Consider the following 21,736-nt stretch of genomic DNA (forward strand, 5'->3'; position numbering starts at 1 on the left):
TACTGAACGCCTACTATGTACAACACAGTGGAGGATGCAAAAATGGTTTTAAGTCTGGATCATGTAGAAAGGATGAAGTGTTTCATTTTGAACAGAAGAAAACTAAAGTTATCTGAAATCCCTCCTCTTAGAGATAACTACTATTAACATTTTGATGAATATCTCCATACTGGCTATTCACATTTTAAAAGATGTGTAGGAAACTTACTGTCTGCAGTTTTATCCTTCAGAAGACAAATCCGATCACTGGAACAACCTGTCTCAAAAGCAGTTTAAGTAAAAGGAAAAATTTTAATATATAAAAGCTGTACTTTTATAGAAGAAAACAAGTATTTCCCCAGCAAGTGCTAGGGTCATGTGAAAGTATTCCCAGTTGATAAGTGTAATAGAGGACAAGATCCAGAGATGTGGGTTTGGCTTTTACCCACTACTTATTAGCAAGATGATCTTAAGACATTTTAACTTCTCAGTGTCCTTTATCTCTAAAATGAAGATATTACTTCCCATCTTGTGCAGCTTGGTGTTGTGAGGATCAAATGAATCAGCATATGAATTTTATGAAAAGGAAAGTGCTATAGAAAAGTGAAAGATATGTGGTACTTATTTTTGTTCTTGTATGTGAAATTTGCATGGGAAGAAAAGAAAATCCAGTTTTGTCTAAGAATCTACCACCAATAAACAAGTCTCCTTTCTGCAGAAAGTGACCCTTATTTAAGCTCTTTTCATTCCATATCTTTGAATGTGACTCCATGCAGTTCTGAATAGCTTCCTAAACCCAGACATTAAACCAAGAGACAAGAGCCTATGTTATCTAATAGAGACCTGCTTGTTTTATAAAAGAATTAATTCATAGTCCATACTGGGAAGCAGGTAACTAGTGAAAATAGAAACCTAAAGACTGTGTTACTTTATATAAAATGAGGATAATGATAGCTGCCTTGTAGTAGTGGAGATTAACAAACTATATGTAAAATATCTAATAATACAGCATCTAGTACATAGACCATTTAATGAGTGGGAACTGTTATCATTAAACAAAGCAGCCTATTTTGCTTATTAAACTAATAGACAAATTAGAAAACATGAATAATCCAACTAACCATAAACATCTTACTATATATATAGTATACTATATATATATATACTTTATATATATATAGTATACTATAAATATATATAGTATACTATATATATATATATATATATATTTTTTTTTTTTACAAATTTAATCAGTTATACATATACATGTGTTCCCATATCCGCTCCCTTTTGCGTCTCCCTCCCACCCTCCCTATCCCACCCCTCCAGGCGGTCACAAAGAACCGACCTGATCTCCCTGTGCTATGCGGCTGCTTCCCACTAGCTATCTACCTTACGTTTGGTAGTGTATATATGTCCATGCCGCTCTTTCACTTTGTCACAGCTTACCCTTCCCCCTCCCCATATCCTCAAGTCCATGCTCTAGTAGGTCTGTGTCTTTATTCCTGTCTTACCCCTATGTTCTTCATGACATTTTTTTTTCTTAAATTCCATATATATGTGTCAGCATACAGTATTTGTCTTTCTCTTTCTGACTTACTTCACTCTGTATGACAGACTCTAGGTCCATCCACCTCATTACAAATAGCTCAATTTCATTTCTTTTTATGGCTGAGTAATATTCCATTGTATATATGTGCCACATCTTCTTTACCCATTCATCCGATGATGGACACTTAGGTTGTTTCCAGCTCCGGGCTATTGTAAATAGGGCTGCTATGAACATTTTGGTACATGTCTCTTTTTGAATTATGGTTTTCTCAGGGTATATGCCCAGTAGTGGGATTGCTGGGTCATATGGTAGTTCTATTTGTAGTTTTTTAAGGAACCTCCATACCGTTCTCCATAGTGGCTGTACCAATTCACATTCCCACCAGCAGTGCAAGAGTGTTCCCTTTTTTCCACACCCTCTCCAGCATTTATTGTTTCTAGATTTTTTGATGATGGCCATTCTGACTGGTGTGAGATGATATCTCATTGTAGTTTTGATTTGCATTTCTCTAATGAGTAAAGATGGTGAGCATCCTTTCATGTGTTTGTTGGCAGTCTGTATATCTTCTGTGGAGAAATGTCTATTTAGGTCTTCTGCCCATTTTTGGATTGGGTTGTTTGTTTTTTTGCTATTGAGCTGCATGAGCTGCTTATAAATTTTGGAGATTAATCCTTTGTCAGTTGCTTCATTTGCAAATATTTTCTCCCATTCTGAGGGTTGTCTTTTCGTCTTGTTTATGGTTTCCTTTGCTGTGCAAAAGCTTTGAAGTTTCATTAGGTCCCATGTGTTTATTTTTGTCTTTATTTCCATTTCTCTAGGAGATGGGTCAAAAAAGATCTTGCTGTGATTTATGTCATAGAGTGTTCTGCCTATGTTTTCCTCTAGGAGTTTGATAGTGTCTGGCCTTACATTTAGGTCTTTCATCCATTTTGAGTTTATTTTTGTGTATGGTGTTAGGGAGTGATCTAATCTCATACTTTTACATGTCCCTGTCCAGTTTTCCCAGCACCACTTATTGAAGAGACTGTCCTTTCTCCATTGTACATTCCTGCCTCCTTTATCAAAGATAAGGTGACCATATGTCCGTGGGTTTATCTCTGGGCTTTCTATCCTGTTCCATTGATCTATATTTCTGTTTTTGTGCCAGTACCATACTGTCTTGATTACTGTAGCTTTGTAGTATAGTCTGAAGTCAGGGAGCCTGATTCCTCCAGCTCCATTTTTCGTTCTCAAGATTGCTTTGGCTATTCGGGGTCTTTTGTGTTTCCATACAAATTGTGAAATTTTTTGTTCTAGTTCTCTGAAAAATGCCATTGGTAGTTTGATAGGGATTGCATTGAATCTGTAGATTGCTTTGGGTAGTAGAGTCATTTTCACAATGTTGATTCTTCCAATCCAAGAACATGGTACATCTCTCCATCTATTTGTATCATCTTTAATTTCTTTCATCAGTGTCTTATAATTTTCTGCATACAGGTCTTTTGTCTCCTTAGGTAGGTTTATTCCTAGATATTTTATTCTTTTTGTTGCAATGGTAAATGGGAGTGTTTCCTTGATTTCACTTTCAGATTTTTCATCATTAGTATATAGGAATGCCAGAGATTTCTGTGCATTAATTTTGTATCCTGCAACTTTACCGAATTCATTGATTAGCTCTAGTAGTTTTCTGGTAGCATCTTTAGGATTCTCTATGTATAGTATCATGTCATCTGCAAACAGTGACAGCTTTACTTCTTCTTTTCCCATTTGGATTCCTTTTATTTCCTTTTCTTCTCTGATTGCTGTGGCTAAAACTTCCAAAACTATGTTGAATAAGAGTGGTGAGAGTGGGCAACCTTGTCTTGTTCCTGATCTTAGTGGAAATGGTTTCAGTTTTTCACCATTGAGGACGATGCTGGCTGTGGGTTTGTCATATATGGCCTTTATTATGTTGAGGAGAGTTCCCTCTATGCCTACTTTCTGCAGGGTTTTTATCATAAATGGGTGTTGAATTTTGTCGGAAGCTTTCTCTGCATCTATTGAGATGATCATATGGTTTTTCACCTTCAGTTTGTTAATATGGTGTATCACGTTGATTGATTTGCGTATATTGAAGAATCCTTGCATTCCTGGAATAAACCCCACTTGATCATGGTGTATGATCCTTTTAATGTGCTGTTGGATTCTGTTTGCTAGTATTTTGTTGAGGATTTTTGCATCTATGTTCATCAGTGATATTGGCCTGTAGTTTTCTTTCTTTGTGACATCCTTGTCTGGTTTTGGTATCAAGGTGATGGTGGCCTCATAGAATGAGTTTGGGAGAGTTCCTCCCTCTGCTATATTTTGGAAGAGTTTCAGAAGGATAGGTGTTAGCTCTTCTCTAAATGCTTGATAGAATTCCCCTGTGAAGCCATCTGGTCCTGGGCTTTTGTTTGTCGGAAGATTTTTTATCACAGTTTCAATTTCAGTGCTTGTGATTGGTCTGTTCATATTTTCTATTTCTTCCTGATTCAGTCTTGGCAGGTTGTGCATTTCTAAGAATTTGTCCATTTCTTCCAGGTTGTCCATTTTATTGGCATAGAGTTGCTTATAGTAATCTCTCATGATCTTTTGTATTTCTGCAGTGTCAGTTGTTACTTCTCCTTTTTCATTTCTAATTCTATTGATTTGAGTCTTCTCCCTTTTTTTCTTGATGAGTCTGGCTAATGGTTTATCAATTTTGTTTATCTTCTCAAAGAACCAGCTTTTAGTTTTATTGATCTTTGCTATCGTTTCCTTCATTTCTTTTTCATTTATTTCTGATCTGATTTTTATGATTTCTTTCCTTCTGCTAACTTTGGGATGTTTTTGTTCTTCTTTCTCTAATTGCTTTAGGTGCAAGGTTAGGTTGTTTATTCGAGATGTTTCCTGTTTCTTAAGGTGGGATTGTATTGCCATAAACTTCCCTCTTAGAACTGCTTTTGCTGCATCCCATAGGTTTTGGGTCATCGTGTCTCCATTGTCATTTGTTTCTAGGTATTTTTTAATTTCCTCTTTGATTTCTTCAGTGATCACTTCGTTATTAAGTAGTGTATTGTTTAGCCTCCATGTGTTTGTATGTTTTACAGCTCTTTTCCTGTAATTGATATCTAGTCTCATAGCATTGTGGTCGGAAAAGATACTTGATACAATTTCAATTTTCTTAAATTTACCAAGGCTTGATTTGTGACCCAAGATATGATCTATCCTGGAGAATGTTCCATGAGCACTTGAGAAAAATGTGTATTCTGTTGTTTTTGGATGGAATGTCCTATAAATATCAATTAAGTCCATCTTGTTTAATGTATCATTTAAAGCTTGTGTTTCCTTATTTATTTTCATTTTGGATGACCTGTCCATTGGTGAAAGTGGGGTGTTAAAGTCCCCTACTATGATTGTGTTACTGTCGATTTCTCCTTTTATGGCTGTTAATATTTCCCTTATGTATTGGGGTGCTCCTATGTTTGGTGCATAAATATTTACAATTGTTATATCTTCTTCTTGGATCGATCCCTTGATCATTATGTAGTGTCCTTCTTTGTCTCTTCTAGTAGTCTTTATTTTAAAGTCTATTTTGTCTGATATGAGAATTGCTACTCCAGCTTTCTTTTGGTTTCCATTTGCATGGAATATCTTTTTCCATCCCCTTACTTTCAGTCTGTATGTGTCTCTAGGTCTGAAGTGGGTCTCTTGTAGACAGCATATATATGGGTCTTGTTTTTGTATCCATTCAGCCAGTCTGTGTCTTTTGGTGGGAGCATTTAGTCCATTTACATTTAAGGTAATTATTGATATGTATGTTCCTATTCCCATTTTCTTAATTGTTTTGGGTTCGTTATTGTAGTTCTTTTCCTTCTGTTGTGTTTCTTGCCTAGAGAAGTTCCTTTAGCATTTGTTGTAAAGCTGGTTTGGTGGTGCTGAACTCTCTCAGCTTTTGCTTGTCTGTAAAGGTTTTAATTTCTCCATCAAATCTGAATGAGATCCTTGCTGGGTAGAGTAATCTTGGTTGCAGGTTTTTCTCCTTCATCACTTTAATTATGTCCTGCCACTCCCTTCTGGCTTGTAGAGTTTCTGCTGAGAGATCAGCTGTTATCCTGATGGGGATTCCCTTGTGTGTTATTTGTTGGTTTTGCCTTGCTGCTTTTAATATGATTTCTTTGTGTTTAATTTTTGACAGTTTGATTAATATGTGTCTTGGTGTATTTCTCCTTGGATTTATTCTGTATGGGACTCTCTGTGCCTCCTGGACTTGATTAACAATTTCCTTTCCCATATTAGGGAAGTTTTCAACTATAATCTCTTCAAATATTTTCTCAGTCCCTTTCTTTTTCTCTTCTTCTTCTGGAACCCCTATAATTCGAATGTTGGTGCGTTTAATGTTGTCCCAGAGGTCTCTGAGACTGTCCTCTGTTCTTTTCATTCTTTTTTCTTTATTTTGCTCTGCAGCAGTTATTTCCACTATTTTATCTTCCACCTCACTTATCCGTTCTTCTGCCTCAGTTATTCTGCTATTGATCCCATCTAGAGTATTTTTTATTTCATTTATTGTGTTTTTAATCGATGCTTGATTCATCTTTAGTTCTTCTAGGTCCTTGTTAACTGTTTCTTGCATTTTGTCTATTCTATTTCCAAGATTTTGGATCATCTTTACCATCATTATTCTGAATTCTTTTTCAGGTAGACTGCCTATTACCTCTTCATTTGTTAGGTCTGGTGGGTTTTTATCTTGCTCCTTCTCCTGCTGTGTGTTTTTCTGTCTTCTCATTTTGCTTATGTTACTGTGTTTGGGGTCTCCTTTTTGCAGGCTGCAGGTTCGTAGTTCCCGTTGTTTTTGGTGTCTGTCCCCAGTGGCTAAGGTTGGTTTAGTGGGTTGTGTAGGCTTCTTGGTGGAGGGGACTACTGCCTGTGTTCTGGTGGATGAGGCTGGATCTTGTCTTTCTGGTGGGCAGGTCCACGTCTGGTGGTGTGTTTTGGGGTGTCTGCGGACTTTTTATGATTTTAGGCCACCTCTCTGCTAATGGGTGGCGTTGTGTTCCTGTCTTGCTAGTTGTTTGGCATAGGGTGTCCAGCACTGTAGCTTGCTGGTCGTTGAGTGAAGCTGGGTGCTGGTGTTGAGATGGAGATCTCTGGAAGATTTTTGCCGTTTGATATTATGTGGAGCTGGGAGGTCTCTTGTGGACCAGTGTCCTGAAGTTGGCTCTCCCACCTCAGAGGCACAGCACTGACTCCTGGCTCCTCAATTTGGGATGATTTGTTGTCTATTCGTGTATTCCACAGATGCAGGGAACATCAAGTTGATTGTGGAGCTTTAATCCGCTGCTTCTGAGGCTGCTGGGAGAGGTTTCCCTTTCTCTTCTTTGTTCTCACAGCTCCTGGGTCTCAGCTTTGGATTTGGCCCCGCCTCTGCGTGTAGGTCGCCGGAGGGCGTCTGTTCTTCGCTCAGACAGGACAGGGTTAAAGGAGCAGCCTCTTCGGGGGCTCTGGCTCACTCAGGCCCGGCGGGAGGGAGGGGCACGGAGTGCGGGGCGAGCCTGCAGCGGCAGAGGTCGGCGTGACGTTGCACCAGCCCGAGGCGCGCCGTGCGTTCTCCCAGGGAAGCCGCCCCTGGATCCCGGGACCCCGGCAGTGGCGGGCTGCACAGGCTCCCGGAAGGGCGGTGTGGACAGTGACCTGCGCTCGCACACAGGCTTCTTGGCGGCGGCAGCCTATATATTTATTTTAAATCATCTTTTTTTTTTTTTTTTTTTTTTTTGCGGTACGCGGGCCTCCCACCGCCGCAGCCTCTCCCGCCGCGGAGCAGAGGCTCCGGACGCGCAGGCCCAGCGGCCACGGCCCATGGGCCCAGTCGCTCCGCGGCACGCGGGATCCTCCCAGATCGGGGCACGAACCCGCGGCCCCCCGCATCGGCAGGCAGACTCCCAACCACTGCGCCACCAAGGAAGCCCTAAATCATCATTTTTTAAAACCATTCTCCTCGGGACTTCCCTGATTGCTCAGTGGTTAGAATCCGCCTACCAGTGCAGGGGACACGGGTTTGAGCCCTGGTCCGGGAAGGTCCCATGGGAAGATCCCACATGCCGTGGAGCAACTAAGCCCATGCGCCACAACTACCGAGCCTGTGCTCTAGAGCCCACGTACCACAAGTACTGAAGCCTGCGCACCTAGAGCCTGTGCTCCTCAAAAAGAGAAACCACTGCAATGAGAAGCCAGCACACTGCAACGAAGAGTAGCCCCCGCTCGCCGCAACTAGAGAAAGCCCTCACGCAGCAACGAAGACCCAAAGCAGCCAAAAATAAATAAATAAATGAATAAATAAATAAATCAGTTAATTAATAAAATAAAATAATTCTCCTCTTATTGGGTGTATGGGTTGTTTCCAGTTTTTTGCTGTTAAAAATATTCTTGCAATGAATATTTTTGTATATAAATCTTCAGTTGCACCTCTTTATTTCCCCCTTAGAATACATGTCTATTAATTGGTGCTTTGTTCGTTATTCCCTCTTGATGGCCATTCCCTGAAGGTACAGGTACATGTGTCTCTTAGCCATTTAAGAAACTAGGCTAGTTATCTCATTCTTTACTTTCTCTACCAAATGTATTCTGACCTAAATACTGATGTTTAAAAGGAAAAGAGATAATAAATGTAAATGCTATCTTGCCAGTCATTTTAATCTATCCCTCTACCCAGCCTCATTTTTAAGTGATCATTTTCCTTAAAAATGAGGAATTGGTGAAGGAGTGGAAAAGTGGTAGAATATCTAGATTCCAGTATCTTGCTGCCTGTGTTTCCATTAGGTTGCATTTTTCTAAGGTGTATAAAACAAAATAAATTCCCTTTTTGTCTATATTTTTTTGTACTTCACTCTTTTAAGTAGCTGGAGTTTATTTCAAAACTGTTAGCCTTCACTTTCTAGGGTATATATTGTGTAATTGTTGCAGGATAGATATGTGTCCCATAGATGAAGCTTTTTTATTATTTTGTTTATTTTTTTAAAACAAGAATATTTTTTATTTTATTTAAGAATATTTTTTAAATATTTATTTTTAAATAACAACACACTTTATTTTTTAAATTAATTAATTAATTGATTTTTGGCTGCATTGGGTCTTAGTTGCTGCGCGCGGGCTTTCTCTAGTTGTAGTCAGCAGTGGCTACTCTTCGTTGCAGTGTGCGGGCTTCTCATTGAGGTGGCTTCTCTCGTTGGGAGCACCAGCTCTAGGTGCGCGGGCTTCAGTAGTTGTGGCTTGCGGGCTCTAGGGCACAGGCTCAGTAGTCGTGGCGCAGGGGTTTAGTTGCTCTGCGGCATGTGGGATCTTCCCGGACCAGGGCTCGAACCCGTGTCCCTGCATTGACAGGCGGATTCTTAACCACTGAGCCACCAGGGAAGTCCCGAAAAATATTTACTTTTTAATTTTTTTATTTTGGCTGCACCAGGTCTTAATTGCATCGTGCGGACTTTTTAGTTGCGGCATGCAAACTCTTAGTTGTGGCATGCGTGTGGCATCTAGTTCCCTGACCAAGGATTGAACCTGGGCCCGCTGCATTGGGAGCATGGAGTCTTATCCACTGCACTACCAGGGAAGTCCCTGATGTGGACCATTTTTAAAAAGTCTTTATTGAATTTGTTACAATATTGCTTCTGTTTAATGTTTTGGTTAAGTGTACAGTTCAGTGGTTTTTAGTATATAATGTGCAACCATCACCATATCACATTCATCCTTTTACTTTTAACCTTACTGTTTTTATATTTTAGATGTCTCATACATAGATAGACTTTGTTGTTTTGGTTGCTTTTAAATCCAATCTAACACTCACTATCTTTTTTTTTGACAAGCTTTATTTATTCATGTATATTGTGATTACTGATATATTTGGAATTATTTTTACCATATTATTTTATGCCTTTTTTCCCCTCTATCCTTTTCATATCCCCCCCACCTCCACCCCAAACATATACACACACATCCTCATCTTGCTTTATTTTTAGAACTTATTGAAGGTTTTTAAAAAATGATATTTGGGTTGTCATTAAGATTTGAAGGTTCATATATGACTATTCTTTTAATGGTTGCTGTTAAAAATAAATCATGCCCCTATAACCTAAAATCTTAAAATATACAATATCTTCACTGCTTCCTGAACAATCCAGGAACCTTAAATAAACACTTTGATCTAATTATACCCCCTTCATATTATATTTTAGTTTTATCTTGTTTATTTTTTACCCCTAAAATTAGCATTATTATTATTTTATACAGTCATTATTTAAGTTTACCTATGTGCTTACCTGTGTCTTTGCTTACCATTCTGTATTCATCTCACACCTTCCTTTTAGAAATTACTTTGCTTCTTCCAGAGCATACGCTTTAGAAATTTCTTTGGAAAGTTGTTTTTGTTTTATTTATTTACTTACTTACTTATCAGCTGCGTTAGGTCTTCGTTGCTGCACGCGAGCTTTCTCTAGCTGCGGCGAGCGGGGGCTACTCCTCGTTGTGGTGTGCGGCCTTCTCATTGCAGTGGCTTCTCTTGTTGTGGAGCACAGGCTCTAGGTGCGCGGGCTTCAGTACTTGTGGCACTCGGGCTCAGTAGTTGTGGCTCTCAGATCCTAGAGCGCAGGCTCAGTAGTTGTGATGCACTGGATTAGTTGCTCCGCGGCATGTGGGATCTTCCCCGACCAGGGCTTGAACCCATGTCCCCTGCATTGGCAGGCGGATTCTTAACCACTGTGCCACCAGGGGAGTCGTCCCTGTTTTTGTTTTTATATCACTCTCATTCTAGATATCAGTTCAAGATTGACAGCTATTTATCCTAGCATCCTAATATTTGTTTATTTATTTTTTTCTATTCTGTTCTGATTTCCTTTGTTCCTGTTGAAAAAGTCTGCTCTGTGAGAATTCCCTGGCGGTCCAGTGCGTAGGACTCCGTGCTTCCCCTGCAGGGGGCCATGGGTTCGATCCCTGGTCGGGGAACTAAGATCCTGCCTGCAGCATGGCCAAAAAAAAAAAAAGTCTTCTCTGAGCCTATTGTATTTTTTTTTTAAGTTCTTTCCGGTTATTCTTAAGATTTCTCTTTGATTTTCGTGTTGTGAAAGTATGGACTTCTTTATCCCAGTCCTGTTTGGGATATACTGTGGTTCCTAAATCTAAGGACTCTTTCCTGAAGTTTTAAAAATTCCTTGCCATTATCTAAAGTATTCCTTCTTTCCCGTTCTCCCTAGTCTATCTTTCTGGAATTCCAATTAGATGAATATTATACCATCTCATTCCATCTCCCATGGGTGCTAACCACTCTTCTATATTTGTCTCTTGGAGCTGCATTCTGTAACTTTTCAGCTCTACACTCCAGTTCATGGATTCTTTCTTTAGCTATATTTAATCTGTTCTTTAACCAGTCCATTGTGTTTTAAAGTTCTAATTGGTTCTTTTTCAAATCAGTCATTTCTGGTAGTCTCTTATTCCTTCCTCATGTTTTTAGTTCCCTTGTTTGTATAAAACATGCTTCTTTTTATTCTGTATCTGATAATTCCAGTATCTGAAGTCTTAAGGAGCTAATGCAGCTAGCTCCATATTGTTTCAGCTAACTCTTACTCATTGTGGCTTGTTTTCTGAAGTATTTGGTAATTTTTATTGTGAGTTCATAATATGTCAATGATCTTAATCTTCGGGAATCTTGAAGCATCTGGATTTAGGGTACATTCCTCAATAGAGGATTTGTATTTGCTTCTATCAGTTGGCTCCAGTGCTACCAAGCCAGAAGCACTTTAATATCTCATCTTGGGGTTTTCTGGACCATGCAGATAATGTTTTTGAATTTTAATGGAGACTTTTCTTTTTTTTTCCACTTTAGATGAGCTTGACAGAGTTGGACTACTTTGCCGGCATTTTTTTTTTTTTTCTGGCTCACTCTTTGACTCAGAGTATACCCCTTCATGGGATCATGCAAGGGATGTTAATTTCAACTCCTCACCTTTGGCTTTTCCTTACTTTAAAATAAACTAAACTGTATGTTTAAAAGATATTTGTTTTACCTTATTAAGCATTTTAAGATTTTTTCATAGTATGTGTGTGTTGGTGAGTGAATGTGGGTATGCACATGTGAGAGTGTGTGTATAAGATTAAATTGTTCATTGTGTCCTGGCACTATTTAAATTGAATCTGGAAAGTTTATAAACAGTGAGAATTTTATTTGGCTTTGTAAACATTATATTTTATCATTCATATGACCACCTACCATTTAGGTTTAGTTATTTTATTTAATTTATTTATTTTTATGAGGCATGCAGGATCTTAGTTCCCAGACCAGGGATCGAACCTGTGCCCCCTGCAGTGGAAGCGTGGAGTCCTAACCACTGGACCACCAGGGAATTCCCTATGTTTAGTTATTTTAAAACCAGTACTATAATAATATGCAAATGATTACATATCTGTTAACTAAAAAATTGTTTATTTGATAAATGTTGAATAATTTACTTTTATATCTATCGCTGTGTGAAAGTTGAAAGCACTGGTCTCTGGCATCAGACTACTTGGCTTCGCATCCCAGGTTTTCTACTTATTGGCTGTGTGGCCATAGGAAAATTAGTTAATTTCTCTGTACCTAGATTTTTCTCATCTTTATTTATTTTTTAAATTAATTTTTATTAATTAATTGCTTTACAATGTTGTGTTAGCCGCCACTGCACAAGAAAATGAATCAGCCATACACGTACAGATATCCCCTCCCTTTTGGACGTCCCTCCCATTTAGGTTACCACAGTGCATTAGGTAGAGTTCCCTGTGCTGTACAGTATGTTCCCATCAGTTGTCTAGATTTTCTCATCTTTAAAGGGCAGTAATAAGTGTACTTATCTAATATGGTGATTATGATGTATAAATGAATTATAATACAGTATTTAGCACAGAGGACCTGGTACATAGTCACTGTTTAATAAATGTTAGCCACTTTGTTGTTACTTTTTAAATCTTTCCTGGCCTATTCTTCATATGTGTTGAAGGAAAAAAAATATGTATGCATGTGTGTGTATATGTGTGTGTGTGTATGTGTGTATTTACATATATATTTGTAATGTTGGTTTAAGAGGCTATCATAAAGTTAGGGAAGCAGGGCTCCAATAAATTTTAACATTAAATTTTACTTTATTAAAGTAACACAAACATATTGTTTAGAATTCAGAGTACAAAAAAAGTATATAATAAAATATAGCAGTTTCATGTTTCTCGCTTCTCTGTGCTGCTCACGTCCTGCCAGGGCCCTTTCCCCACAGACTGCAACTCTTTTAGCTTCTTCTGACATTTACACATATCATTTTTCTATATTGTATGTGTACTATTATTTATTGACCCTATCTCTTTTTTTTTTTTTTTTTCTGCACCACACGGCATGTGACATCTTAGTTTCCCCAGCCAGGGATCCACCCTGCACCCCCTGCAGTGGAAGCGCAGAGTCTTAACCACTGGGCCGCCAGCAAAGTCCCTGACACTAGACCTCTTGACTTTCACGTACGGTAGATGAGGATTTAGCTCTTGTCCTAACATCCGCTCTGCTCGTCCCTTCCCTCAGTTCTTCCAATATAGTCCTGTTACAGTTCTTGGTTTAATCAGTATCAAAACATTTTTGTAAACATTATTGTAAAACAGTGTTGTACCTATTCACTGCTGAGCATGCCTTACCTTTTTTCCCTCTTGCTTAATAATTGCTTTTTTTTTAAAGTGTGCTTAGTTATCCTTTTATCTTTTTGCTAATTCTTCTCACAACTTCTGCTGTCTTTCAGTATAATTTCCTACAAGTTTAATTGCATCATTAACCTTATTAGTTTTAGTCCCCCTCATCCTTGCCACACCCCGAGAGAGGTCTCTATTTTCTTTCTTTGGGGTGGTTTCCCTGAAGCCCTGCTCTTCAGCTCTCATACTGGACTTCCCTTGTGCTCATCCTTGATTCCATGTTGATTTGCTGTGTTCTCTTGATAGTGTACATCTTCTACTAGTTTCTTCAGGTTAAAAAGATGGTATGGTGACTGAGAGTGTGATCATGGCAGCCCTCAACAGATTTTCTTTCGAGTCACACTGTTCAAATCTGGGTGAGTTACCCTCTCTAGCTGGTGTATAGATGTCATTCTGGGGTTGCCCTTTACCATTAGAGATTTCCTTCACTTCTCTCCTACATTGGGTCTCCTGTGTTCTGTATTCCATGACTTTTTGTTCCTTAATTTACCCCTTCATTTTGGTAAAGAACATCCTCAATCCAGTGCCTTCCTGAGAAAGACTGCATAGTAAAATTTTTGAGTCCTTGCATCAAAATGCCTTCACTTTTCTGTCACATTCTTTTCTGTCACTTTGACTAGGGTTTACATTTCTAGATTGGAAATACTTTTTCTTCAAGATCGTGAAGGCATTGTTCCATCATCTTTTTTTTAAATTGCTTTATTTTTATTTTTAAAAATTAATTAATTAATATTTTGACTGCGCCACACAGCTTGTGGAATCTCAGTTCCCCTACCAGGGATAGAACTTGGGCTGCAACAGTGAAAGCCCAGAATCCTCACCACTAGGCCACCAGGGAACTCTCTCCATCATCTTCTTGATTTCAACATTGCTGGTGAGGTGTCTGAAACCATTCAGTTTACTTATCCTTAGTATGTTACCTTAATTTTTACGCTTCTAGAAAATTGTTGGATCCTTTCTCTGTGTTCTGAAATTTCACATGCCTTGGTGTGAGCCTTTTTTAAAAATTGAAGTATAGTTGATTTGCAATATTATGTTAGTTTCAAATGTATAACATAGTGGGTCTGTTTTTACCCATTGTGCTGGGTATGCATAGGGCCCTTTTAATTTGGAAGTTGAGGTTCTTTGGTACTAGGAAACTTTCTGGAATTGTTTTGTTGATGATTTTCTCCTCCATTTTTTTAGTCTCTCTTTTCAGAGTTCCTATTATTTGAATGTTGGCTTCCTTATATTGAACTTTCTTAGCTTTTCTCCCCTGCTTTTCCATTTCTTTATTTCTTCTATTTTCTGGGAGATTCCATCATCTCCCAACCTTTTTTTAAAAAAATAAATTTATTTATTTATTTTTGGCTGCATTGGGTCTTCATTGCTGTGTGTGGGCTTCTCATTGTGGTGGCTTCTCTTGTTGCGGAGCACAGGCTCTAGGCGCGTGGGCTTCAGTAGTTGTGGCTCGCAGGCTCTAGAGTGCAGGCTCATTAGTTGTGGCACACAGGCTTAGTTGCTCCACAGCATGTGGGATCTTCCCAGACCAGGGATCAAACCCATGTCCCCTGCATTGGCAGGTGGATTCTTAACCACTGTGCCACCAGGGAAGTCCTTCCAATCATTCTATTAAGCTTTAATTTCCAAGATTTATTTTTCTCTGAATTTCCCATTTTTACAGTATCCTCTGTTTTTCCACGAATGTAATATCTTATCTCTGAATTTTCTCCTTCTATAATTTCTGTTTCTTCCATACTGCATTTTTTCTGTATCTGGTCTTCCATCTTAACAGCTTACTTACCTTGTATACCTGATAATCCTTGTTCGCGTACTCCTTAGTAAAGGAATGGGACTGAAAACCTGATTGGAATCTCTGAGCCTATAGATAAGGCTTATCAACTTTGAGCTTCACTGTAGCTTGGCTTGGGTGTGCTTGTAGTTGAGGAATACCTACTGTTAGTACCTTCAGGTCTTTCCTGGTAGAATGGTCAGTTCCCAGGGAGTACTCTTCTAATCTTTTGCCTGGTGGGTAGTTATCTGGGAGCCAGGTATGGGGAGAGGACTAGCTTGGGAGAGGGAGTTCTCATGTACCATACAATTAGGTAAGCAAATACATGGTCTGTTGCTAGTGTACCCAGGCCCTCAACTATGTGGAACTCCCAGTTGAAGTGTCCTATTCTTTTGCCCTATCCAGGGAGAATGAGCTTTCAGGCTTTTGCCAGAACGAGGAGGAGCACTTGCCTTTTGGTGTGGAGTTGGAGAAGGAATCTGGAGCTTTAACCATTTCTCAAACAGCTCTCAGTTCTTATTTCAGCCACCACCTCCTGTTCCCCAGTTCCAGAATTACCTGGTACTGTTAGTTCTCGAGCCCTTTAAAGACTCTCAGTGTTAATCAGTGTTCTCAGCCAGTGTAAATCAGGCTGGTTCTCTTTTCTCCACTGCTAGCTTATGATGTAACTTTCTTTGGCCTGCATAGTCCATTATCATTTGTCTGTCTGCTTTCCTGCTTCCAAAATGTTGTTGCTATTTCCACCTCACCTGTTTTCCCTATCCTTGTGGGTTTATATCTTTAAAAAAAACAACTCTTGATTGTAGTTTTACTGGAGTTTTTAGAGGGAATAAAATTAGATGTGAATGTTCCCTCTGCCATCTTAGCTTGGAAGTTTCAGTTTTTTAAATAGCATTTCCTGGTGTTTTTGGAGGTCATAAGTGAAATGTGCTTATTAGCAGATAATTTGGAAAATAGGAAAGATATGAAATAAACATCACTGTAATTCTACCATACAGAAAAACTATTGTTGACATTTTGATATACTTTCAGTCTGTTTTCTATATTTGTGTATTTTTACATACACATTTGCATTTTTTCATAATTGGAATCATACTATATATTTTTAGTTTTGTTTCCTGCTTTCTTCACCTAATGAACCATTTTCCCATGTCAGAACATAATCTTTGAAAACATCTAGTGGATATACATCTAGTGGATGTATAACATAAATGTTATTTGGCACTATCATGAGCAGTTTCCCATGTTGCAACATAATCTTTGAAAGCAAAATTTCTAATGGGTTTATAATATGGCTGTCACATGACCATGTCATGATTTATTTAACTATTGTCCTATTGATAAAAGTTTATATTTTTTCTAATCTAAAGTAGACTCATGAAGTCAGAATATGTCTGTCTTGTTCATGATTCTGTGTTCAAGCTTAACCCGGTGTTTAATGTGGAGTGGTTCAGGGAATGTTTTGTTAAGTGAATGAACAGTTCTGCACAAAAGTCCGATTGTTTTCTTAAGTTAGAATCTAAGAAGGGCTCTTTCTGGGTTAAAAGGTATAAACTTTTCGAAGTTTGTTGATAATTTATTTTCAATTTGTTCTTCGATTCAGAATAAGAAACAAGGATGTAAAAATGAGGAAGTGCTTGCTGTGCTAGGCCATGAACTGGGGCACTGGAAGCTGGGACACACAGTCAAAAATATCATTATTAGCCAGGTAAGTTTGGAGTGACAATTCTCTTTTTATGGCAGGATAGCCATATAGCAGGCATAAATATAGCAGGCATGAGAGTTCATATAGTAGAGAGGTTAAGACAGACTCTGTAGCCAGGCTTCACATCACGGCTCCCTGACTTACTACCTGTGTAATCTCAGGCAAGTTCCTGAGCCTCTCTCTGCCTCCATTCCATTATTGAGTGATGATATCTCATAGGACTGATGTAAGAATTAAACGAGTTAATACATGTAAAGAGTTGGGAGTAGTACCTGGAATATGGTAAGTACTATATAAGTATTTACTGTTGTTATCATCATTGTCATCATCACCACCTCCTGAGTCGCTCAGGTAAGGAGCTGTGAAGGTCAAAAGGAGTGAGCCCAGATAACTTGGGTATTAAAATATTTATTTTATTTTATTTTATTTCTTTATTTAGTTTTGCGGTACGCGGGCCTCTCACCGCTGGGGCCCCTCCCACCGCGGAGCACAGGCTCCGACACGCAGGCTCAGCGGCCATGGCTCACGGGCCCAGCCGCTCCGCGGCATGTGGGATCCTCCCGGACCGGGGCACAAACCCGCGTCCCCTGCATCGGCAGGCGGACTCTCAACCACTGCGCCACCAGGGAAGCCCTAAAATACTTTTTAAAGAACATTTTTTCTCTTTAAAAAAAGTCATTATATACCCATAGAAAAAAAATTGGAAAAGGTAGTAAATATAAAGAAGATAATAATTTCTGTAATACTCCTCTTCTGGGTATTAATACCACTAAACCAACAGAGTGACCACAGTTTTAAGGCTCTAAGTGAAGTAGCACTGTGTTTTGTTGACTGGTTCTGAGCATATATGGCCTCAACTGAGACTTAAATGGGTCTTTGTACCTTTCTAAAAGGCCAGCTGGTTCTGGGTGATGGATTATATGGGAAGATTTGTCTTCCTGTTGCCTTACATCTATAGGTATAAAAATGAATTCCTTGGCTGGAAGCTATGTTGTACGGATACATGGCAGTGAGTAAGACATTAAATAAGTCCAAATCCAAGTTTAATGTAAGTTATTCAGTTTAATAAGGAAAATCACTGCTGCTTTCATGAAGGAAGGGGTCCAATAGAATCAGCCTACCATGAGGGTGGTGGGCTGGTCCCTGAGGTACCTCATCAGGGCTAGGGTTGATTGCCTCTTCTGAAAAATTGGACACTCAGCAAGAGCCAGTGGGAGGATGTCTGTGTTGTTGATTAATGCATTGACTCCATCCCTATCACCATGGCCACTCTGTTCATGAGCCCTTGACCAAGTCCTAGAGTGGCTAAGGAAAGAATCAGGCTAACATCCACAGAGCAGGTATCTTCTCCACCTGATCATTGAGAGGGCCTCCTCTACTGTGGAACGCTTCTGGTGAACATTCACGTTAGACCTAAGTATTATCATACTCTGGGCTAATTTTGGAAGTTTTACCACATACCTCTTTCCAGATCTTCTTGTTAGCCATCCACTAGTTTGCTCCAAGGCCCTAATCATCCATCTAAACCATTATTTATCCACTAACAATGAATTAGTATATATATCCTCAACTCAGGCCCTCTCTCCTTCTAGAATAAAAGTAAAACTATAAAACTACCTAAATAACTTTTTCTGTGATTACACTAACATCATTCTTAAAATCACATCATGATGTCTTGTTCTACTGATCCCACAGTGAAATCAGCTTAGAAATAACTTAGAAATTTTGTATCTTTCTTTCTAGATGAATTCTTTCCTGTGTTTTTTCTTGTTTGCTGTATTAATTGGTCGAAAGGAGCTTTTTGTTGCATTTGGTTTTTATGACAGCCAACCCACTCTAATTGGACTATTGATCATCTTCCAGTTTATTTTTTCACTTTATAATGAGGTAATGTATATTCTTTAAAATTATCTCACATATGCCCTTGTCTGTTTCAAATATAGAACCTTTAGGGTGGTGAAAAAACAAAACAAAACTACAGTTTTAACAAGCAGATGAAACAAAGTTTTAGTCCCTTGATTTACTAGCTAGTATAAGAAAATAGCAGAAAAACCCAATCCCAAGTAATAAGTGCTTGCATACTGTTAGGGGGAAAAAAAAGTGGAGAATTAGACTTTAGTGGTGAAAACCTTGATATAACAGGTACCTAGAGACTTGGTAGATGGAGATTAACTATTGGAATGCTATGTCCTAGACCACATATTCACCAGTGCTTGGGTGAAAACCTTCTGTGTGTGAGGGGACAAAGCAAATAATAATTGAGTGTAAGTATGACTAGATAAGGGAGGCTGTATGACAGTGTTCCTCTGATTGTATTCCCTGACCACCTGATTCATAATAGCCTTAGCATCCCACCCCAGACCCTCTGAATCAGAATTGGGTGTTTTATGATGAGTGTAGTTTAAGAACCACTCAGTAGGGGGACTCTGTATATGTGATAAGACATAGATTAATGAGACTGTATATGAATAAATCTAGTGATGGCAACATGTCCTGATACTAATTGATTAGACTTCCACTTTAAGCCAAGAAGTAGTATCGGGGATCTTGAGATGTCTCCATTCAGAAGAATTCTTTCTTGGGACAGGTTGTAGAGTTAAGGTTTTAACTTTCTCTAAAAAAGGTGGGGGTGGGCTGAGGTGTAAGGCACCAGCAAAGAAAAATGGAGAGGAATAGATCATGTTTGTATAGCGTTGTCCACAGAATCTACATTCATTTTCCAGAGAACTGAGATTTATTATCTTTAAACTCTAAATGTTTTAATTTTTTATTTTACCTTTTGCTGAGAATATTTATAAAATGCTGTATACAGACTGTTACTTCTTAAAGAGGTTATAGAACACCTTATAGTGGCAATTGTCATTTCTGTCTTCAGTCACAATTCAGGAATGCCTTAAGGACACTGAGCTATGTGTATGAAATGCCCCAGACTGCTTTGCTCTTTAAGCAGTTATGCTGTTTGTTTGTTTGTTTATTTGTTTAACTAATTTTCTTATCTCTTCGCTCACTGTCAGGCTGATAATCCTTTCTAATATCAGTGTAACTTTCTGTTATGGTCATTATCTGTTTATAATTTTCTTCTTCAACCAATCGTAGACTGGGAAATCAGATAATCAAACTCATTAAGTAAAAGTTACTAGATTCTGACTGAGTATAAGTGTCCTCTTATAAGTAAGGCACCAGTAACGTTAGTGGTTCTCCTTTGGGCATCTAATTTGGCCTCTCAGTTTTTGTCTTTGTCTCCTTATATTGAGTAGTTGAGTTCACTTCAAAAAATGTCTAAGTAAATGTGGGGTATTAGAGTAATTTGAAATGTGAGATATTAGCAACTGTTTTAAAAACCTTGGTGAGCCCAGGAGATTCATTTCAAAAAGACTAAATATTTAAACAGAAAATCTTATGTTTAATGTCAGCATTTAAGAGGTCATTATAGGAAAGACATATTTTCCCAGAAAATGGGGAAATTGCCCCATCAAGAAGAGCTTGGAAACCTACAGCAGAGTAGGTAGATATAGGTTAGTATCTGCTTATGTTTCTATTTATGTCTTACAGTGAGATTCAAGGAACAGTTAGCCTGGGACACTTGAAATCAGGAGATAGGTAGATTAGATAGATAGATAGATAGATAGATAGATAGATAGATAGATAGATAGATAGATACTAGTTAATGATTCTGTCCCAAAAAGTACATTCAAGATTTGGAAAGAAATTTCAGGTAGAATTCAGATATTAGCTTTGAACATATCTAAGAAGGTATCAGGAACTCCCAGACTTTATGTTGAAACTCTGCATCTGCTAGTGGCAATAAGAGGTACAGAGGAGAGACTTTTTAAACTTTTTTTTTTTTTTTGCTGACATATTTTAAGGTAAGAAATAGACATCATGTCATTCAACCTGTAATACTTCAATATGCAAATAAATTACTTTTCCCTAAAAATGTATATTTTCGGATGAAATTTGTCCTCTTCATAGTTGTCACCTTCAGGGACTGAACATTTATTCTGATGAAGCTACCATAACTCAGAACACTTTAGAAAATTTTATTTTGAGATTGTCATTAGTGGCTATAGTATATATATATATATATATGTGTGTGTGTGTGTGCGTGTACACACACATATATATATATATATATTAGAATGTTCTCAGTTATCATTTAAAGGTGGATAAGTGAGCAAGAATTTTTTTTAAAAAGAAAAAGAAGAGTCTGAATATAAATCACCACATCTTACCTGTATCTGAGGAAGGTAGTGTCCATGGGCTTTGGAATCATCAAGAATTTCAGCACTGCCATCTTCTAGCAGTGTGACTACAAGCAACTTATCTCACCTCTCTGAGATACACCTTCCTCATCCGTAAAACAGGAGTAAGAGTAATTACCTTGTAGGATTGTTGGAGAATATGTAAAGCGTCAATTCAGTGCCCAGCACATGGCAGGTTCTCAAATATTAGTATTTCTTTGTTAAGACTGACATTCCTTTGGATATATATCTGTTCCTGGTCTGTTGGCTTGGGGGGAAAAGGCTCAATTTTTAATAATTCCCCCACCCTAGGTCCCCTAAATATGAGTGATCTTTCCTTTGGCCTGCTGTTTCTCTTATCCTGAGCCAAACTTCCTCTACAGTTTTGGCTCATGAAACCTTTAGTGACAACAAAGAGGGGAGCAGTGGTTAAAACACTTTTATTTACTTTTTCAGGTTCTTTCTTTTTGCCTAACAGTCCTAAGCCGCAGATTTGAATTTCAAGCTGATGCATTTGCCAAGAAACTTGGGAAGGCTAAAGACTTATATTCTGCTTTAATCAAATTAAACAAAGATAACTTGGGTTTCCCTGTTTCTGACTGGTTGTTTTCTATGTGGCATTATTCTCATCCTCCACTACTAGAGAGACTTCAGGCTTTGAAAAATTCAAAACAAGACTGAGTTGCCCAGGGTCTGCAACTGAAGACATTTCTGATTATTTCTGTCCTGGCAGCATGTTCTGGCTCTTGATGTTTTTAAACTTTTTTTTT

General features: G+C 38.4%; 1 protein-coding gene across 1 annotated transcript in view; it reads left to right on the forward strand.

The window, feature by feature from the left end:
* The window catches only part of ZMPSTE24 (zinc metallopeptidase STE24), a 60,568-nt gene extending 38,832 nt beyond the window's left edge, over positions 1–21,736 (forward strand). Inside the window, exons 8-10 of the mRNA XM_060089586.1 lie at positions 16,624–16,728; positions 18,469–18,612; positions 21,423–21,736. Of these exons, the coding sequence (XP_059945569.1) occupies positions 16,624–16,728; positions 18,469–18,612; positions 21,423–21,647 (474 nt within the window). The 3' untranslated portion in view covers positions 21,648–21,736. The remainder of the gene's footprint in view (positions 1–16,623; positions 16,729–18,468; positions 18,613–21,422) is intronic.

This window comes from Mesoplodon densirostris, chromosome 2 (assembly GCF_025265405.1).
Source record: "Mesoplodon densirostris isolate mMesDen1 chromosome 2, mMesDen1 primary haplotype, whole genome shotgun sequence".
Taxonomy (NCBI): Eukaryota; Metazoa; Chordata; class Mammalia; order Artiodactyla; family Ziphiidae; genus Mesoplodon; species Mesoplodon densirostris.